At 38.1% G+C, this 19523-nt stretch overlaps 1 protein-coding gene across 2 annotated transcripts in view; it reads right to left on the bottom strand.

Moving 5' to 3' along the window:
• Positions 1–846: 846 nt before the first annotated feature.
• LOC128702087 (uncharacterized) overlaps positions 847–19523 on the bottom strand; it is a 35400-nt gene continuing 16723 nt past the window's right edge. For both annotated transcript variants that reach the window (XR_011394304.1, XM_053796094.2), the window contains 2 exons: positions 10963–11042; positions 847–1315 (listed from right to left, as the gene is read on the bottom strand). Coding sequence is in view for 1 of the 2 variants with exons in the window: in XM_053796094.2 (XP_053652069.2) it covers positions 1304–1315; positions 10963–11042 (92 nt within the window). In the remaining variant the exon portion in view is untranslated. The remainder of the gene's footprint in view (positions 1316–10962; positions 11043–19523) is intronic.

The following is a 19523-nucleotide window of genomic DNA, read 5'->3' as shown; positions in this document are numbered from 1 at the left end:
GCCTTTTCACACCTAGGTGTTACTTCCGGTTTGACCTTGACCTCGTGACTACCTCATCCCTTGACCCCGCCCAATACCCCCGCCCACGACCCCCCTTCACGACCCCCCGTCGCGCCGCGCGCCCGCCCGCGCCCTTCGCGACCCCCGCCCGCGCCTTCTGCTGCGCCTTCTGCAGCGTCGTCCGGATCGCCCCCGCGCCTCGAATTTTTTTCCGATTTTTTCGAATTTTTTTTGAATTTCATTTTCTTGTGCTCTCCATCTCCTCGGATCAAATTTTTAAGGTTCCCCCTATGGGGGTTTCGAAATTCTTATGATCTCCTCGGATCAAGGTTGTTTTCGATTTTCCGACTTTTTTTCTCGATATACAAGTTTTGGATTCCCCCCTATGGGGTTTTCGAAATTCTCAATCTCCTTGGATCAAGGTTTTTTGGATTCCCCCCCCCCCCTCTGGGGGTAAGCATGCTTACTACAGGTCTAAACAAGTCAAATGAACTAAGGGTGTTTACTCGGCGGTCAGTGACGTCACATATACAAGCTGAATCTTGTCGACCCTCTTAGTTCATTAAAGTTAATAAGGGGACACTTGCCTTCTGTCAGTGACGTCACACATACAAGCTGAATCTTGTCGAGTTTACCCCACATGCACATATACAACACCAATTTTTCATCATCAGAAAGACATTTCAGGATAACACTAATACACAATATTTTTTTTTTTCATTATTTATTATACAGCCATTACATTTCTGGTAATACAAACAAATACAATTTCATTGAAAAAAGCTACAATTCATTGACTAAAATCAACGTAGAGTAATTTTTCTTCTCTTGTAGAATTTCTGTGCATTTTGTTCATCATCTTCCTCATCTGTTATACACTAAACTTCTGGGGGGGAAGCTGGTGGATAATAAATGGGGGAATCCTCATCCGGGGAAGCTGGTGGATAATTTATGGGGGAAGCTGACGGATAATTTATGGGGGAATCCTCATCCATACATGAAGTAGGTTGGGAATTTGTCATAAAATATTCCATCTCGCTCCATACGCATTTATCGCAATAACAACTACTAACACATTCTCCACTCATATGAGACTGGGGAGAAGGTGCGATCTCAGCGTGGGTAGGAGTTACAATATCCTGGATAAAATCATTAACATCAACCCCATGGGTAGGAGGGGCAGCAGCATCACCATATGGATGGGTAGGAGGCTGGGCGGATCTCGCTCCTAACAATCCCATCAACTCGCAAATCATTTGCTCCTGTCGGATTTGATTTGCGCGAATAAGTTCCAACAACCGCATTATATTCGCATCTGGCAAAGAAAAAAAATTTCTCGATTAGAAGAATAAGGCATATCTTTAAATGCGTTAAAAAGTTTTATTGGTTAATACATTACACTTCTAAAATCATTTATGTGTAAAAAAGATTTTTTTTCAATATTCACTTACCATTTACCGCAGGTGGATTATTCCAACATACACAGGGATGCAGTCTTCTCTCCTCCTCGCAGACACCTCCAACGGAGTACTGAATTGGATTCATCCTTGACCCTACTTGAATGACAGTAGATGCAAAGAGTGACCCAGCACGGGCATTTATAGCAGCGTTATGACCTTTCGCCCCGCCTCTAAACGCCTCTACCCCACCGTACGATAATTCCAATATTTTACACAGATTTTCATAATTCCAGGTTGAATTATTAGCAAATACACTTGAACATGAAGGTATATTGAAATGCTCATATGCATATTTCAATATAAATTGATCATTCTTTAATTTATTTCTACCAAAATCTTTAAACAAATATGGTATAATTTTCTTTACGCTATAATTTGTTAACTTATACACAAAATATATAGCATATAAGACGCACACCAATGATTTTTCATGTTGAATCCTCTGATTAATACCGTACATGAAATTTCTCTTTTACATAATTTTATCATATATATTTGTATAATGTTTTAAATCCACCCCGAAACTATCTAAATATAATAATATGTGTTTGTTCACATATATAGTAATCCAATGACCAATATTTTCATCTTGATCGTTCAATATATTAATGATGAAAATTACCGGCTTATCTTTTATCCTCATAATAACTTCATTTATATTATTTGCGGCAAAACATCCCAAATACGAGGCGTATCTTCCCGTATGATGTTTCAAGGCAATATTTATCTCTTCACAATTCATGATCTATACTCGTGTATGTAATATCACTGTTCTATTTTCATTTATATTTAAAATCGCATTAGTTTCACCAAACATCAGACAAATTCTATTCTCATCTTTCGGTTTACCAAATGTCATATCTATTCTCAAATTACCATTCTTCTCGACAGATATAGCATTCTTAACCTGTTCACTTCTCAGGTCAACACCTAATATAGTTCTGCCTTGGAGAAAACTCTTATATGTAATCAGATGTTCACTCTCCAAACCCACGAATTAAAAGTGGAATCATAACCTTTATAAGATACCAAATAATGCGTAATTCCACCAATTTTTTTTCGTTTCAATACTCTGTCGATAATATATTCTGGAGGTGGTATGACTGGGGTCAATTCTTCGCGATAAAATATTCCTTTAATCTTTTCACCTTTCAAATCTTTCAAATGATATGTTGTTATAGGTTGAGAATTATTAATTCTATATATTTTAAATATTTCCTCTGTATTTTGTGTGTGAAACCCTCGGTTAAACGCGGATGATCTGCTAAGAGACACTTCTTGTGTCTCCAACAGCCAATTTCTTCTTACTGATTCGTTTCTTATTGGATCTTCCATTTTTATAATTTATCCGAAACTGATTCCTTATATCATTCAATGACGTAATACCATGGACTTGCAATGGGGTTTTACCACCAATCCCCGAGTGTGGAGTTGAATTATACGCATCTACTAATTCATTTAACACTTTTGAATAATTAAATGTATTGGCACTTGTCATATACTTGTATAATTTACGTTTCAACGTTTGCAAGCCTCTCTCTGCAATGGAAGCTTTTGTTTCTTTCGAAAATACATGATATAACTTTATATGCTTACTCTGGAGATAATTCTGTACCTGTTTATTTAGAAACTCCCTGCCTTTATCTGTAAATAATCTCGATATATTCTTCGCCTTTTCATTCTCCAATATGTTTTGTAATGCATGTAAAGTGCTCGGTCCGTCTTTCTTTTTCATGAGTACTGCTTGTAAATATCTTGAAAAAACATCGATACACACGAGAATGTATTTATATCCATCATTATATCTGGATAATTTAGACATATCACCCAAATCACAGGTTAATATCACTCTGGGTTTAGGAGCAATTATTTTTCTACGAGGAAACTTCTTAGGTTTAAGAACGTATAAAGTATATGATCTTTCTGAATTTAAGAAATTTCTGACCTCTTTCAAGGTTATGGACGGATCGATCTTTTTTACAGCTGTATATAAACTGTTTACCCCAGAGAATGATCCCGCAGAACCAGGATCTCTATATACCTTTTCAATTAATTTTGCTCGCTCCATTGGTATACAATTTCGTAGGAATCCTGCCGTAACACATTGGTTCGCAACTGTAATGCTTCTGGTGTATTTAATGCAAGGTCTATGAATAAATAACCAAAGGGTGATCGTTTTATAGCAGATTTATATATATTTACAAATTCCTTATTTTTTCCGAACACTTGTCGCCCCAGAATCTCTACTTGTCCAAGATCCCTCATTTTAAATAAAGCAAAATGCGTGGCGTTTAAAGCCATGGTACGACTATATCGTCCTCCGTGAAATATATTTTGAGTAATCAGAATAATGCTTATATTATGATGTCTACCTTTAGTAAAACATTCGAGAATAATTTCACTGTTACCAGCTTTTAAAAATAGATCATCAACAATAATTATTGTATTTTCATCAGGTGATGCAATGACATTCTGCGGGTCGATAATATCTTTACTTAATGTTAATTTATGAGATATCTCTGAATCTTGTTCTAAGGGATGTGATGTCACCCCGCATATTATAATGTTATGAAATTTCTCATGGTATAACTTTATTAATTTTGATGCGAAATAAGATTTGCCACTATTCGAATAACCGGCAATGATAATCCTTGATGGATAACGAAATATATCAACGTCAGCAGATGTGTATGTTGTCAAGTTCAACATCTTCCCCTTATTATTTTAAAAATGAACTAAAAGCTTCCTCTCATTAAGTTGAATGAACTAAAAAGGGTGTTTACCATAGAGAGGTGACTTGTACACTAAGTGTTAATGGGTTTTCAAGATATATAATACTTTTAGTTCAATAAAGTTAATAAGGGGACGCAGTTAATGTGGAGCGGGACTGCCTCATCAAAATTAGTTACTTTAGGGTGGCGACTGACTGACCTGTGTTGACCCAGGTGTGATTTTCTACCTTGGGTGTGAACCGCATTACATGCCGTCTGTCTGACCTGAGTTGACGCAGGTGTGATTTTCTACCTTGGGTGTGAATCGCATTACACAGTGGCGTCGGGGGAAGGGGCGGCCCATATAAGGTCGAGGAGTCACTCAGAGCGAGGATTGTGTTTCCATCCGTCAAGCCTGACTGACCTCATCTTCCCCACAGTATTCCTCTCATTAAGTTAAAGGACCTCATCTTTTCCAACCGCACATCATGGAGAAAGGTAAGTTGTACTTAGAAAATTCTTGATAAGCGGTGAAACAGTTTTTACATGTTTAATTTTTGTTGAAGCATACGAGTGAAATTTGGGTTAATTTTTGTTGAAGCATACGAGTGAATTTTTTACGTTGATAGTGTGTTAATAAGTGAAATTCTTAACAGGGGATAGCATATATTCGAAATACTTGGAAGCATTGGTGAAGAGAAGATTATCGATTAGAAAGCAGCGTTCGTTGGTAATCGAGAAAGGCGGTGTACAACGCAATGAAAGGTTATTGCAATTGGATAATGAGTGGGCACGTGTAGATGCTTTATGGAAGAAGGCTATAGAAACAGGTATGTAACCAATTGTGATCTTTTGTTGTTGTGAAAATGTGCTAGTCACTCGAGAAAAGATTTTTTGTTCTATTCATTGAAATCTTAATATTTTGGGTTATGAATTGGATATGCTTATATATATGTAAAAATTGTGAAGGGTGACCTTCTTACCCCCATTACTGGACGTAATATTACTGTTCATTGAAATCTTAATATTTTTTGGGTTATGAATTGGATATACTTTTTTCCTCTGCAGGAAATACACCTGAGAGTAATGTCGCACAGCTTGGTGGTGAGACGAGGAATGAAGATGAGAGTGCAGGTAGATCTGCTAGTGTTGGTACCTCACAATGCGGAGGTGCGGATACTTCTGCCCCCATTAATGATGAGAGAGCAACTACCTCGCATGACGTGTCTGACAGTAATGATAATAGTGAAGATGAGAGCCCAGAAGTTATTACATATATCCAGAATTTTAGAGGTAGACATACAGTGAGGAAATATAGTGTTCCTTCAACTTATAACAGAGTTAAGAATGTATTTACATGTTTATAGGGATTATTTTATAGAACAGATGCGAGATATGTATGATAGATCGCCTCTAGCAATGTCGCTCAGAATCCACCCAATTATAGTTATAAGGACATTACGTCAAAACATATCGGGTGATGATCAAAATGGACAATTTGTGATAAATTTAGCGTTTGAGTTAGTAAGTGAAGAGGAAATCTCTGAAGTATTTGATCGATGGGTGGGAACAATATTAGAAAGATACGAGTCAGAGTTGCAAGATCAGGAAGGATCTGGCTGAATCATAGATCAAATCGAATCTTTCAGTATTGAATATGTTAAAGTAGAATTCAGAGTGGAAGTGGGATCATATGTGGCATATCCCGAGAAACTGCGAGGGAAGAAATATGTATTTAATCCAGAGATTAATGATGGGTTATGTGTACTGCGTGCTTTTGCTGCCTATCAATGTCATAAAAAGAATATGTCATGGGATCATATTCGCAGAGCAGTTAATACTAAGAATGGATGTCTTAATCATGCAAAAACTTCTATAGATGATTTTCCCATTACACGTGATAAGTTAGGTATATTAGAGAAGGAAAATAAAGTGTCATTATATGTTTATCAATTAAGAAAGGATCAAGATAGGACATTTATGGCTATGTGTCGTAAGGGGAATAAGAAATATAAGGACATTATGTGTGCGTTATTGTTGAGTGAAAGTCATTTGGTTTTAATCAAAGATTTTGACGGGTATGTTAGAACGATAATGACAGAAAAAGGTGTAAAGAAGCACTGTCATAGTTGTTTGATGAAGTTGAATACACAGGAAGAGTTGGATATCCACGAAGATGGATGTAAAATCAATCAGGTTCTCGTATTCCCCCCGGAAGGAACAACAGTACACTTTGAAAATTTTAGTCATAAGCATTCCAACGAATATATCGGTGTATTTGATTTCGAATGTGCATTAGACAACTCTCCCAGCAGGTAAAATTGAGTCTCGTCATAAAGCCATTGCCTATTGTTATATTTGATCGCAAAGGAGAAATAGTGTGTATAAAGAGTTATAAGGGGGAGGATGCTGTTAATCATTTCATTTTAAATGTTAGTGGTGAATGGAATAAAATAAAGTTTAGAAGAAAGTATCATGAAATCCATATGTCAGAGGAGGATAAGATGAGGCATGATTCTCAGAACACTTGTGAATTATGTGGTAACACCTTCAAAAAACCCAAGGACAAACAAACACCATGACCATACTTTAAATTTCAATAATTATATTGGAGCCTATTGTGCACGTTGTAATATGCAGTGTAAAGACAAGAGAAAAATTATTGCTTTTTTGTCATAATATGTCGTATGATTTAGGAATAATTTTAAAGGAATTGAATGTTGATAAATATAACGTTGAAATTTATTCGAAACAAGGATTCAAATTCTTGAAAGTAGACATAGGTAAGGTTAGGTTTCAGGATTCACTGTCTTTATTGAATGGATCTCTTTCCACGTTAGCAGAACAACATATCAAGGCAGGTAAATCCCTGAAATATACAGAGGCTATTCTGAAAGATGTGCCTCGAGATGTCTTACCTTTATTATGTAAAGGAAAACAAATTTTGTGTTATGATTATATTGATAGTTTAAAGAAGCTCGATGAAACAAAATTACCGAGTAAAGATCATTTTTTTAATTCTTTGAGAAATAGCGCTATCAGCCAAGAAGATTATGAACATGCATTGAAAGTGTTTGAGTTGGGTAAATGTAAGACTTTAGGAGATTACTTGATGTTATATCTCAAGACAGATGTTGGTTTGTTAGCCGTGGCGTAAAACACTCAAAGATATTTATAAGCTAGACGTTAGTAATTATATAAGTTTACCATCATTCATTTGGGATGCATTCCTATTGAAAACTAATGCAAGATTAGATATGATATATTCCCATGAATTATATGACTTTATTAAAAGGAATCTCAGAGGAGGGTTCACGTGCGCAATTAATCAGTATTCTAAAGCAGATAATCCCCTAATTAACCCTAATTTTGATGTTGAGAGTGGAATGGGCACTCATATTTTATATCTAGATTTTAATTCTTTGTATGCTAGTGCGATGGTTGAAGCTCTTCCGCAGAATGGTATCAGAAAATTATCGAATGACGAGAAGAATGCTTTCCTCGATGTGGGATTAAGTAATGTTTCCTGTGAAGGTCAAAAGGGATATTGGATAGAATGTGATACCAAGCACATATCCCCCGAGGTAGCTAGGCGCACTGATGAACTTCCTTTAATATTATCACACATGAATATATCAGCAGAGATGTTATCTCCTTATTGTGAATCTATATTGAAAAATGAAGGTAGAAAGATCCCCAAATCTAATGGGAAATTAGTGGGCAGTCATTTATCTTAGAAAAATTATTTGATCAGTCTAGAATTGTTACAGTTATTACTGGAACTTGGGTTAGAGGTGGAAAAGGTTCATACCATATATGAATATACAGACAATTTTTAGAACCTTTCATAACTAATATTGCACAGAGAAAAGCTACAAGATGTCCTATCAAGTCAAAAGCCTTCAAATTAACTAATAACGCCATATATGGGAAATCATTGTTGAATATTACAAAGTATGCCGAGAAATATAGATATATCAATAATGAGAAAGCATTTATTAGAGCGAGTAAGGATCCTTTGTTAAAAAATATCACACATTTAAATCAAGATAGAGTAATTTGCACATTCAATAAAGATATATTAGAAGTTAAGCAACCACTTTATCTCGGTTTTCAAATTCTTGAGATAGCTAAAAAGAAATTGTATCATTTTTGGTATAAAGTTTTAAAACAGCATTATGGTGATGATGTAAGACTTCTTTATACCGATACTGACTCGTATATTTTTAGCTTGAAATGTAAAGATTTGTACACCGAGTTAAAAAGTGAACCATTGTTAGGTTATATGGATTTTTCAAATTTCAGTCCTGAGCATCCCTTATATGATGATAGTAGAAAATGGGAGCTGGGGTTATTGAAATCTAATGTGCGATAACCATATTAGCGAGTTGATAGCCCTGAAAGCTAAAATGTATTCTGTCAAGATTGCTGGAAGATCAACTACTGTCAGCAGAGCCAAGGGTATTCCTTCGCAATTTATGCCATTAACACATGCAAGATATAAGAATGTTTTATCAAATGTAGATAGAGAATTATTCGCGTGTAAGTCTATAAGTAATGTAAAAGGTGAAATATGTACGGTAAGAATTAATAAGAGAGGTTTGTCAGCCTTTGATGATAAAAGATATCATTTGAATACTAATGAATCCTTGGCTTATGGACACCCTGATATTCCACCATCTAAACGTAGGAGAATAGAGTGATGTATTACCAGAAATTGCTGTATAATAAATAATGAAAAAAAAAATATTGTGTATTAGTGTTATCCTGAAATGTGTCTTTCTGATGAAAAAATTGGGGTTAAGAGTGAAAATGTTTTCCCTATGATGTAGGTACTATGTCCCCTTATCAACTTTAATGAACTAAAAGGGTCGACAAGATTCAGCCTATGTGTGTGTGGGGTCATCGCGTGACGTCACTACTATGTCCCCTTATTAACTTTAATGAACTAAAAGGGTCGACAAGATTCAGCCTGTGTGCGCGTGACGTCACGTGATGACCGCGCACACAGGCTGAATCTTGTCGACCCTTTTAGTTCATTAAAGTTAATAAGGGGACAGTAGTGACGTCACTGTCATAGGGGGAAGTCGACAAGTTTCAGCTTGTGTGCACGGTCATCACGTGACGTCACTACTATGTCCCCTTATTAAAATTTAATGAACTAAACGGGTCGACAAGATTCAGCCTGTGTGCGCGTGACGTCACTGACCGCCGAGTAAACGCCCTTCTTAGGTCATTTGACTTGTTTAGACCTGTAGTAAGCATGCCCCCATAGGAGGAGTCTATTTTGAATGCTTATACCCAGAGGGGGGAATCCAAAAAACTTGCATTATCGAGAAAAGCTTGATCCAAGGAGATGGAGACTTTGATTTCGACAAATTTTGGGGGGTTGGGGGGGGTGAAAGTGGGGAGGGGGAATTTCGAAAACCCCATAGGGGGGAATCCAAAAAACTTGGTAATATTGATAAATTTTGGGGATTGGGGGGTGAAAGTGGGGCGGGGGAATTTCGAAAACCCCCATAGGGGGGAATCCAAAAACTTGATCCAAGGAAAGCATAAGAAAAAATATCGAAAAAAAAATCGGGGCGCGGGGGCGATCCGGATGACGCTGCAGAAGGCGCAGGCGGGCGCGAGGGCGCGGGCGGGGGTCGTGGGCGGGGTCAAGGGTGAGGTAGTCTCGAGGACGAGGTCAAGGTCAAACCGGAAGTAACACCTAGGTGTGAAAAGGCGACACGTGCCCGGAAGGGTCATTATCATAGGGTCAAGGTCATTAGCACATAGGTGTGAAAAGGCAGCATCCTTTGAAGGGGCCCCCAGTGGAAAAAATGACAATAATATATATATATATATATATATATATATATATATATATATATATATATATATATATATATATATAAATATATATATAATATATATATAATATATAAAAAATATATATATATATATTATATATATAATATATATATATATATATATATATATATATATATATATATATATATATATATATATATAAAACCCTCACAAGATAAGATCATGCATCATGCATTAAAGGCTTTGATGGGATATCTCACACCTTGCGCAGCATAGTGTTTTGGTTCTCAGATCTCCGTGAAGGTAAGGGGCCTAGATGCTTTCTACAGCTAAGGAAGTGCGAGTGGAAAATGGAGTTGAATTATTTTGTGCTGTACATGAGGAACAGGGGGAAAAAAGAGACTGGCTTCATAGAATGAAGAGACTGAATTCGAAGGCGTCCTTGAGCAGAAAGTAAAAGCAAAACACACTGTCCACAAACTAGCAAAATTTAAGTGGGATTACAGCCTACTATGGGTTAGACAAATAGTTGGACATCGATACCCATCACGAGTCATGTCACGCAATACTAAACAGGTTTTTGACGTCATGACACGTGAATGTCAAGACCTAATTCTCAGTAACACTTGAGGCATTAAATATAAACGTAATCTCACTTAGGAAAGCCAGTGAAAAATGAAGATCAATGGAACTGCATAATCGTTACGTACCTGACAGGCAGTGTGTATATGTCCCTCGATGAGCTGTTAAACACACTTACCTGTAATGATGATGATTATTATGAAAACTTTATTTAAGTAGCACTTCAATATACGACTGTATTATTATTATCATCAAAGAAAGTCCTAAACAGACAAGGGCCATATACGAAAGTATTAAATTCACAAAAACGTCAAACTTATTTTTCAATAAACTCCAAAGTTTTACATCATAACTGGCAGTTATCTACCCAAAAAATGGCAGTTGCTGCTCACCTTGTGACGGTGGATGAGGATACCTGGGTGTCTGGCCAAGTCTGGGCTAACCGGGGCACCTGGAACTGGCAACACCATTCCTGCAATATATTACTTTTACTTCAGTATCAAAATGTTTATCACACTAATCATTTTTCTTCTAATATGGGTTTACAACTAACAGCTAGGTTTGCCGACAAGTAAATAAAAAAAATTTATACCCCAATTTTAGAAGACTTAAATCTTACATGAAATTTCATAGCTTAATCTAGTTCAATGAGTGATAGTTACAACAATTAATGAAAACTCAACTGCACTACATTTACCGTCCTACTTCAAATTTAGTTATATTAGTAAATGGAGTCTTAGATTGTAATTGTACAGAACTCCCGGAAGGATTCGTGAGGATTCCTATTAAGACAAATACAGTGCAGTCATTACACAAGACCGCTAGTTTTAAGACTGGCTTGCCATGGGTGGGTGGAAAGCTCAGACATCAAAAAACTGGAGGGGGTAACGAAAGGAATGGCTAGGAATGTCCTTCAGAATAAAGTAAAAATTAATTAAATCGTCTCAACACATCCACCAATCCATTCAGTACATTATCACTCTTTCATGGGGAGAAGGAGAGGAATCGCTAAACCAGTAAGGATTTAGTGCCCGGTGAAAGTGGAAGGCATTCAGTCTCTTTTCAAGGACAAGTCCAATTCCTCATATTAAGAGCCCCTCACCAGCATCAAGGAACTTCACCTGAGGGATAAACAGTCCAGACTTCCTTGGGAAGCACTCGCCTAATGTACCCTCTACTCCACTGTCATGATTTCTACACAATTAAATAAATTAGGCTCAGTAACACGAGCTATTTATGGCTAAGGTATGTCCTGTGGAAACTTAACCGGTAGTCGAAGAGAGTAAACCATTAAGAATTATGGAACTATTACACCAACGCCTTAACTGAATTTACCGCCAACATTTAATTTCGAATTTTTCCAATAAAATTATCCAAACACCTATAGGAGATGAGACATGTATCAAAGCATTTATTGACTGGATCGTAGAGATATTCAAGTAAGGATTCCTTTTTATTCCTTTAGTAGTAAATTTAAACGAAAAATATCCTAGTAGTTTAATAATAAAATCCTGGGTACATATTACAATCATAACTAAGCGCTAAACCAACAAGGGTCATACAGCGAGCGCTGCAAGGCAGGATGTGCTGAAGACGAAATATCGAAGATCTGAAACTAGCAATGGTTAGGAGTATGCAAAAAGCTGTCGAGTCAGTAAGGAAAGTGGGCAGTGGTGTAACGAAGTCGCCAAGAAAAAGTCGAAGAGGGAGTCTGTGTCAAAGGAGGGGTAGTCCTGGTTTCATAAGCAGGCTGTTATGGGAAAGTATGTGATCCTTCCCCAGAGTTATTATATTATTCACAAATAAAGCGCTAAACCCGTATAAACAATGATGCTAAATTTTCAGGGTGTAGACAAACCAACCTATCAAGTAGATTGATCAAGGAGTACAAGGGAAAGAATGGGGATAGTTAAAACAAGAAAATACACGACTAGTGTGCAAGTAGAAAATAGGCATAGAGTACAAAACTCGAAACAATAATTCAGACTTAAAAGGGTATACGAAACTATTGGCTTGACAACTTATTTTAGTGAAAAACTGCCAATGAAAAAATACTTTCGGTAACTAAACAGAACAAAGTTAAAGATTAAATAAAAGCAATTAGTGTCAGTGAACTTTACTAAATATTATCTTCACCGATAAACTACTGACCCGTAAGGGTTCAGCTCTGAAGAATGGATGGTAGGTAGAAATGAGATTTCACACTTTGCAGTGTTGCTCTAATTCTCTGAATCAAAAGCCCTTAATTATCAAGCTTCCCTCCCCCTGCCTCTCTTCAAGGGAAAATAATTAACACCACCTTCACCCACTGCAGCCTTCAAAGGGGTCCAAGATGCCAATGAAGGGATCTTAATCCAGCGAAATGGAGCAACGCCCTCCCTTTACTTTAATTAAACCTGATTACTTACCATGTCCCAGGCGGAATATCATTTTCACACACTTGCACAAGACTGATCAGTTTGAAAATAATGTCAACAAGAGCATCAGACAAATTAAATCAAGCAACATTATAACCATAACTAAGCTCTAAACCGGCATGGGTTATACAGCATTAAGTAATAAAGATACTTTAAAAACCATAACTTAGGTAACTAATATGTCAAGCATCCAAAATTTTTTACCCCAAAATATCATTCACTCAGTGTATTGGGTAATAATGTCAACTTTGAACTGCTTGGTATGACATTTAGGGGAAAGCGCTAAACCCTTAAGAGGTTATACAGCGCCTGAGACTGAAGGAATCTTTGATTCACGGGAGGGCTGGTTCAATTCCTTGCATCATCGGCATCTTGGGGGAACCTTCCCCTCAAGGGAGGTTCCTTGACGTTGGTGAGGGGCTCTTGATCTAGGGAATTGGATGTGTGCTCCGGTTCCCTGAATTGAACCTGAATACCTTCCATCCCCCCACATGCGCTGTATAATCTTACGGGTTTAGCGCTCCCCATGATTATAATAATAATTGGGGGAACCTTCCATGAAGGGAATTTGTCTTTTAAAAGACTAAATAAGGCCGCCATAGTGTAACACCTACAGGAACTCCTAGTTCAATCCCAGTAATACCATAATTCTAACTTTTTTATATACATCTTACAGCTTTCCTTCACCACAGAGTTGACTTTCAACAAGTTACATAACACTTACCTCTTGTTTCTGCCACAAATATCAGTAATAAGCGCTACGACACCGTTGTGTTAATGTGAGCGGCTTGACTGTCCGCTCATACCATTCTCCCGCCTAAATCACCATGTCCAGATACTCGTACGTGGCTTTACTTACATTTTAGGCTATTTTCCTTACTGGCATGATAAGTAGTATTGCGTATTTTATTCATTATTTTTTTCAATATTTTAAAATTTAATACAATACTTTACGTTTAAAATGATGAAATGTGTTAGTATGGCAAATGTCATCAAGAAACAGGACGTTAATCCTGACGCAGGTCTTATTCATATGATAAACCCGCAGCTGGAGCTTTTTGTCATTTGACCGAGGTCTTCCACTGGCTTATTGTCGATAATTATAATTTATAAATGTAGTTCTTTCAGAGGTAAATCATATGTTTATGTTTCAGCTATCGAACGAGCTTCATATATACTTCAATTACTTAATCAATTCCTCAACTTTTAATTACTCTAAGAAGGAATAAACTATTATAAAAAGTTGTAAAATAAAATTATTAAAATGTTTCTTGGCTGAATTATTATTATAATCAAGGGGGAAGCGCTAAACCTGGAGGATTATACAGCGCCTGTGGGGGGGGGATGTGGAAGGCATTCAGGCTTAATTCGGGGAACTGGAGCACAGATCCAATTCCCTAAATCAAGAGCCCCTCACCAACATCAAGGAACCTTCCTTGAGGGGTTCTTGGCTGAAAAGAATGATAAACTTTCGTCGTTTAAGTCGTTGCCAATGAACACTTTCGAACACAAATGGCATACTATATTCATGGGGAAGCGCTCAACCCGTATGGGTTTACAGCGCCTGGGTAACAAGAGGCCAACAGGCTAGATCCGGAAAAGGGAAGGACAGCTCCAATTCCTTGGATTAATAACCCTTGATCAGCTCACCCCCCCCCTAAACCACACGTTAAGTATACTGCAGTCCTTATTTTGAGGTTAATTAAGCATCATTATTATTTATATCCAGATGGATTATAGCCTTAATAATAATAATAAATAATAATATTTATTATTATTATTATTATTATTATTATTATTATTATTATGAAGTGTTTAACCTGTAATTATCTTTTAACATGTGAAGAATAGGAAGCAATTAGGCTTGATAAAATTAACAATTAAGTCAGCCATTCCGCAATCCTACATAACGCCCACAAGTATTCTATATGAAATACCTTCTGAAACAACTACGCTCTAGCCGGAAGAATGTAGTGCATAAACACTCGCATGACAATGCGTTCCCTGGAAGGGATGCGCAACCAGACGAACCCTCCCCATCCTCCATGCCCAATTGCACCTCCAATCTTACCAGGTACGACACCATTGGAGCACTTATCCCGGCTCCGCCACCTACATCACCCTCAACCGCAAAATGTCTCAGACCTATTCCCCTGAAAGTATTATTTAACACTATATACTCTATCCAATCCCTACAGTTAATCCCCTTCCCAAGACCCAAGATTTAAGGTTCAGCAACATTCACGATCATACCTGATGCCTTCCCAATCATCCCTGTCACCGCTTTAAGGGGGGGGGGTTACCCTGATGCTAATAACAGGCTCTTAGTCCTGAAAACTGGCTCTACCTCCCACATCTTATGATTAAACCTGATTGTCTCGTAATCCGTAAGCACTATATGACCCTACGGGTTTGGTGGTTCCACATGGAAAATCAGAAAAGTAATGGCCTATCGACATGACTCAAGAAATCGTAATGACACGATTGCAAATAAACCATACCCCCGGCCGGGATTGAACCCGCGGTCATAGAGTCTCAAACCCCCAGCCCGTCGCTGGAGTTTTGAGACTATGACCGCGGGTTCAATCCCGGCCGCGGGTATGGTTTAATGGCCTATCATCAGTATTGACAGTCCAAAGTCAGTGTTATAAGACGTTAACCTCGCACAACTGAATATAAAATTAGAATAAACAGTGTAAAGAGAAAAGGTAGCTTCGCTATTTTTGCAGGTGTATGTGACACTGTTGTAACCTTTGTGAGGAGTTTCCTTCCCCGTGAAGGAGTACAGCAATATGATGAGGTGAGCCTGTACGTTCACCTCAGGTTAACTCCTTCACTCTTTAGGGCTTCAATTATTTCCACTCATTTCTTTGGCCTACTCAACTGAGGAGAGTGGATCTGAGCAGTCATCTATGAATGTACGAATAAGAAACCAACTAATAAACCCCACCAAGAATGTGAGAATAAATGAAATTCTAAACACCAGGTGACCCAACTTCATGAGTTAAGTTAACCACAGGGAGAGGTTTTAACCCCAGTTTCATGTATATGAATCCCTGTATCTCATCCCTGAATCACATCAAGTGTTCCCCGCGAATCCTAGTAAGTCTCAGCACACACCAACACCATAGAATAACAAAAATTACAAACTTTGAACTGGGATTCGTTGAAAGTACCACCACTTACTACAAAATAGGGATGAACCCTTCAAAAGAAACCTTTCATGCTGGTGACGAGCTGTTGATCTAAGGAATTTAAACCTGATAAACTGTCATATCACAGGGGTTGCACGACAGTTTTTGGCTTTTTCATGAATATACTAATACATCTACTACTAATAATATAACTGCAAACAGGCTATAATAAAGCATTTATTTATTAAAATTGCACATATTAGTAAAACAAGTTTTCAGAATGAGGCTGCTATACAGCCTTACATGGACGATCTATTACAATGATTTAAAAAGACAAGAGAACAAACAGGAAGACATTTATTAGAAAACGTTACGGTCCTGGGACTTTCATCAAGGTCCCAGGACCGAAACGTTTTCTAATATATCCTAGTGTTTGTACGTGTCTTTTTAAACACATTTATCGGTATAATTTACCAAGATTAATACCATCTATTATACCATTATTATTAATAGTAGTGTAGCATTATTAGCAGTAGTATAATTCTGTGAATCGCTCATAATTATATTTACGAGATGCTAAACCCGTTGGGGTCTTAAGAGTGCCTGGGGAATGGGAAGCAATCAGATTTGATCCAAGGAAGGGGAGGATAAGTCCAATTCTTTGTATCAAAAGCCCCTCACCAGCATCAAGGAATCACCCTGGAGTAGGTAAAGTGATCAAGCCGTGCAAATTGAGCTCAAGTAGTGGTGGATCTCGATTCTCCATCCACAAAGCGCAAGACCGCCGCCACCACCACAAACTAATGAAAAAAAAATGGTTATAACTATGGCCATAATTTTTAAAGGGGTGGACCAGTAAGCCAGAGGAAGGCCTCGGTCAGATGACCAGAAGCTCCAAAGGCGGGTCATCATATGACTGACCCGCGACAGGAAATACTTGTCATGTTTCCTGACGAACCTTACCTAACCTAACGACCGCCAATTACGATGTACAAGAGCCTCTCTCGTTAATCATATCCACAAACACGTCAGTGGAGTAAGCCAACACTATTACCAAGATTTTTACTGAACAATTTTTTTTTTTTCAAGGGAGCTGCCTAAATTTTGAAGGCTCTTGATCGAAGCAAAATAGAACACTTCATTTCCCAACTACCTTCATTTACCTGGTATGGGTACCAAAATCTTAGGATAAGCTACTGTTTAGTGATTTTTATTAAATTGAGCGTATAGCCTAGCTGGGATAAACAGCGATATACACTTATGTATGTACTTAACAACTGATTAGGTCATTTATCTAGTTAAGGCCCGTGCCAGGAGACGCTGTCCTGTTTTCTGACGAATTTTTTTTTTTTTTATATTTTATTAATAAAATCCATACAACAATATAAATCAAAATGAGAAAGCGTTACCAGGACTGCTATCCAATAAACAATATTACATACACACATCAGTATTCTGTGTAAAAGCAAAACCCCTTCCCAATTCCTAGGATACAGACCAAGACTTATAATATCAACAAAACATAATGGAGCTACCCTGCAAAACAAAGCTATACCGTGGTTACACAAAAAAATATCCACGATATGTAAAAATCTGTGTCTGCATAATACACTGGAAATAATCTTACTGCTTACAATAATGCATGGCATAAACAATAGAATTACAACTGACGTAATACACAAACTTTTACTATGGTTATCCTAAAGCAGTCGTCCATCAACCCCACCCCCCTCCCCGGCAGGATCCCACTTCACCCCACCAATTTATTCCCTACTACCAAATGTGCTTTCTACCTATCCATACCTTGTAACAAAAGTGGAATAGTCAATATCATCAGTAAGATATCGAGAGGCATGTAATATACAGTACTTGGCACAATAATGGACCACTCAAGAAGACCGCATCATATAAATTATAGCACAACATAGGAAAAGTGTTTTTTGAAACAAACATGTTAAGACTATTACCCACTTAAAACTTCTACCAATAATTAAAACGCAAATCTTCCAGCACACTGTACGACTCGCAGGTCGCATTACATACATTGCTGTGACTCTTACGTACTTAGTAAAACCAGTACTAACAGGTGCACACAGAATACATCTCAAAAAAACAATTGCATTACAAAACTCCAAACAATTCACACTATATGCAACTAACACCAACCTGGGAAATTAGAAAATTTTGTAAAACAAACATTAAACACGGCATAGCCTCTGTGGTTCAGCATGACTCAGCATAAGAAAACCATACCGTGGTTCTGAGTACCACTCCCCCCCCTTTCTCAGACTATGATACTCAATCACGCCAGCAAGACACTATACCCCAGACCACACAAGGTTCCCTTCCTTCACCCTACATTACACCCAGATTCACCATACACACCAAATAAAACATACAGTCCAGACGCCAAAAAGACTAACTCTTCTCTTCCCCCCCCCCGGGAGACCAACCCCTAGGCTCCACCAAGGGATTATACCTACCCCCACCTCATTACTCCCGTAACGTTTCCATCGTTAGATTCCTATACCCCAACGAAAAAGCTCCCTCCCAGCATTGCCCATATACCTCTATTCCTACATTACGTCCTATAAACATGACACATCAGCGCCTCGACACGCATCGCACCCCTAAGCCCCCGCATACCCCATGACAAATAGTCAAGTACCAAATATGACACAGAACGTCGTACAGCATCCGAGCAATCTCCCATTTCAAGACTCAAAACTAAGCATCGACAACCCCCCCCCCCCTTCCACTCGTCGGAGAACACCCTTGAACCAATCTCTAACCTTATGTAAACTGTCACAAAAGTATGACATGAAACGCCGTTTCCAGCCACCCACACCACGCACAGGTCTGATCCTGGGTCATTCCCATAATGTACAATTGTGCCTTGGACGCCAAAATCCCGTGGAGGAATCGGTAACCAGTTTCCCTAACCCGTGGTTGTAAGCGCAATTTCTTGAACCCCTGCCATATAGTCTTCCAATGATATCCTGGGAAAACCTCAGCACCGATAACTTCTGCCGATGTTATACCTATATTATCTAGTTTACCTGCCTTAACTGTCACAGGGTTTTGCACCATCAATAAGTGCCGTAACATTGCTTCGCACCTTGTGAGGTCCTTCCCCACCCACCATCGTCGAACCTCCCTCATCACTGCATCAACTCTCGCTCCCCTGACCCCACCTCTTGTTAGGAATTCCTGTCGTACATATATGCCCATTAGACGACTGTGTAGTGGTATTAGCCCCAAACCTCCCGAGTTACGTGCGTCATAACTGTCTTTCCCTAACCAATGCCTACGGTAACCCCATATGAAATCCAAAGCCTTCCTCTGTAACCGCAACACATAGTCCGTCATCAATGGATAGACCGCTGAAACAAACCATAATTT

Source organism: Cherax quadricarinatus, chromosome 83 (assembly GCF_038502225.1).
Source record: "Cherax quadricarinatus isolate ZL_2023a chromosome 83, ASM3850222v1, whole genome shotgun sequence".
Taxonomy (NCBI): Eukaryota; Metazoa; Arthropoda; class Malacostraca; order Decapoda; family Parastacidae; genus Cherax; species Cherax quadricarinatus.
The sequence above is the reverse complement of the archived record's forward strand: the minus strand, read 5'-3'. Positions and strand labels throughout refer to the sequence as shown.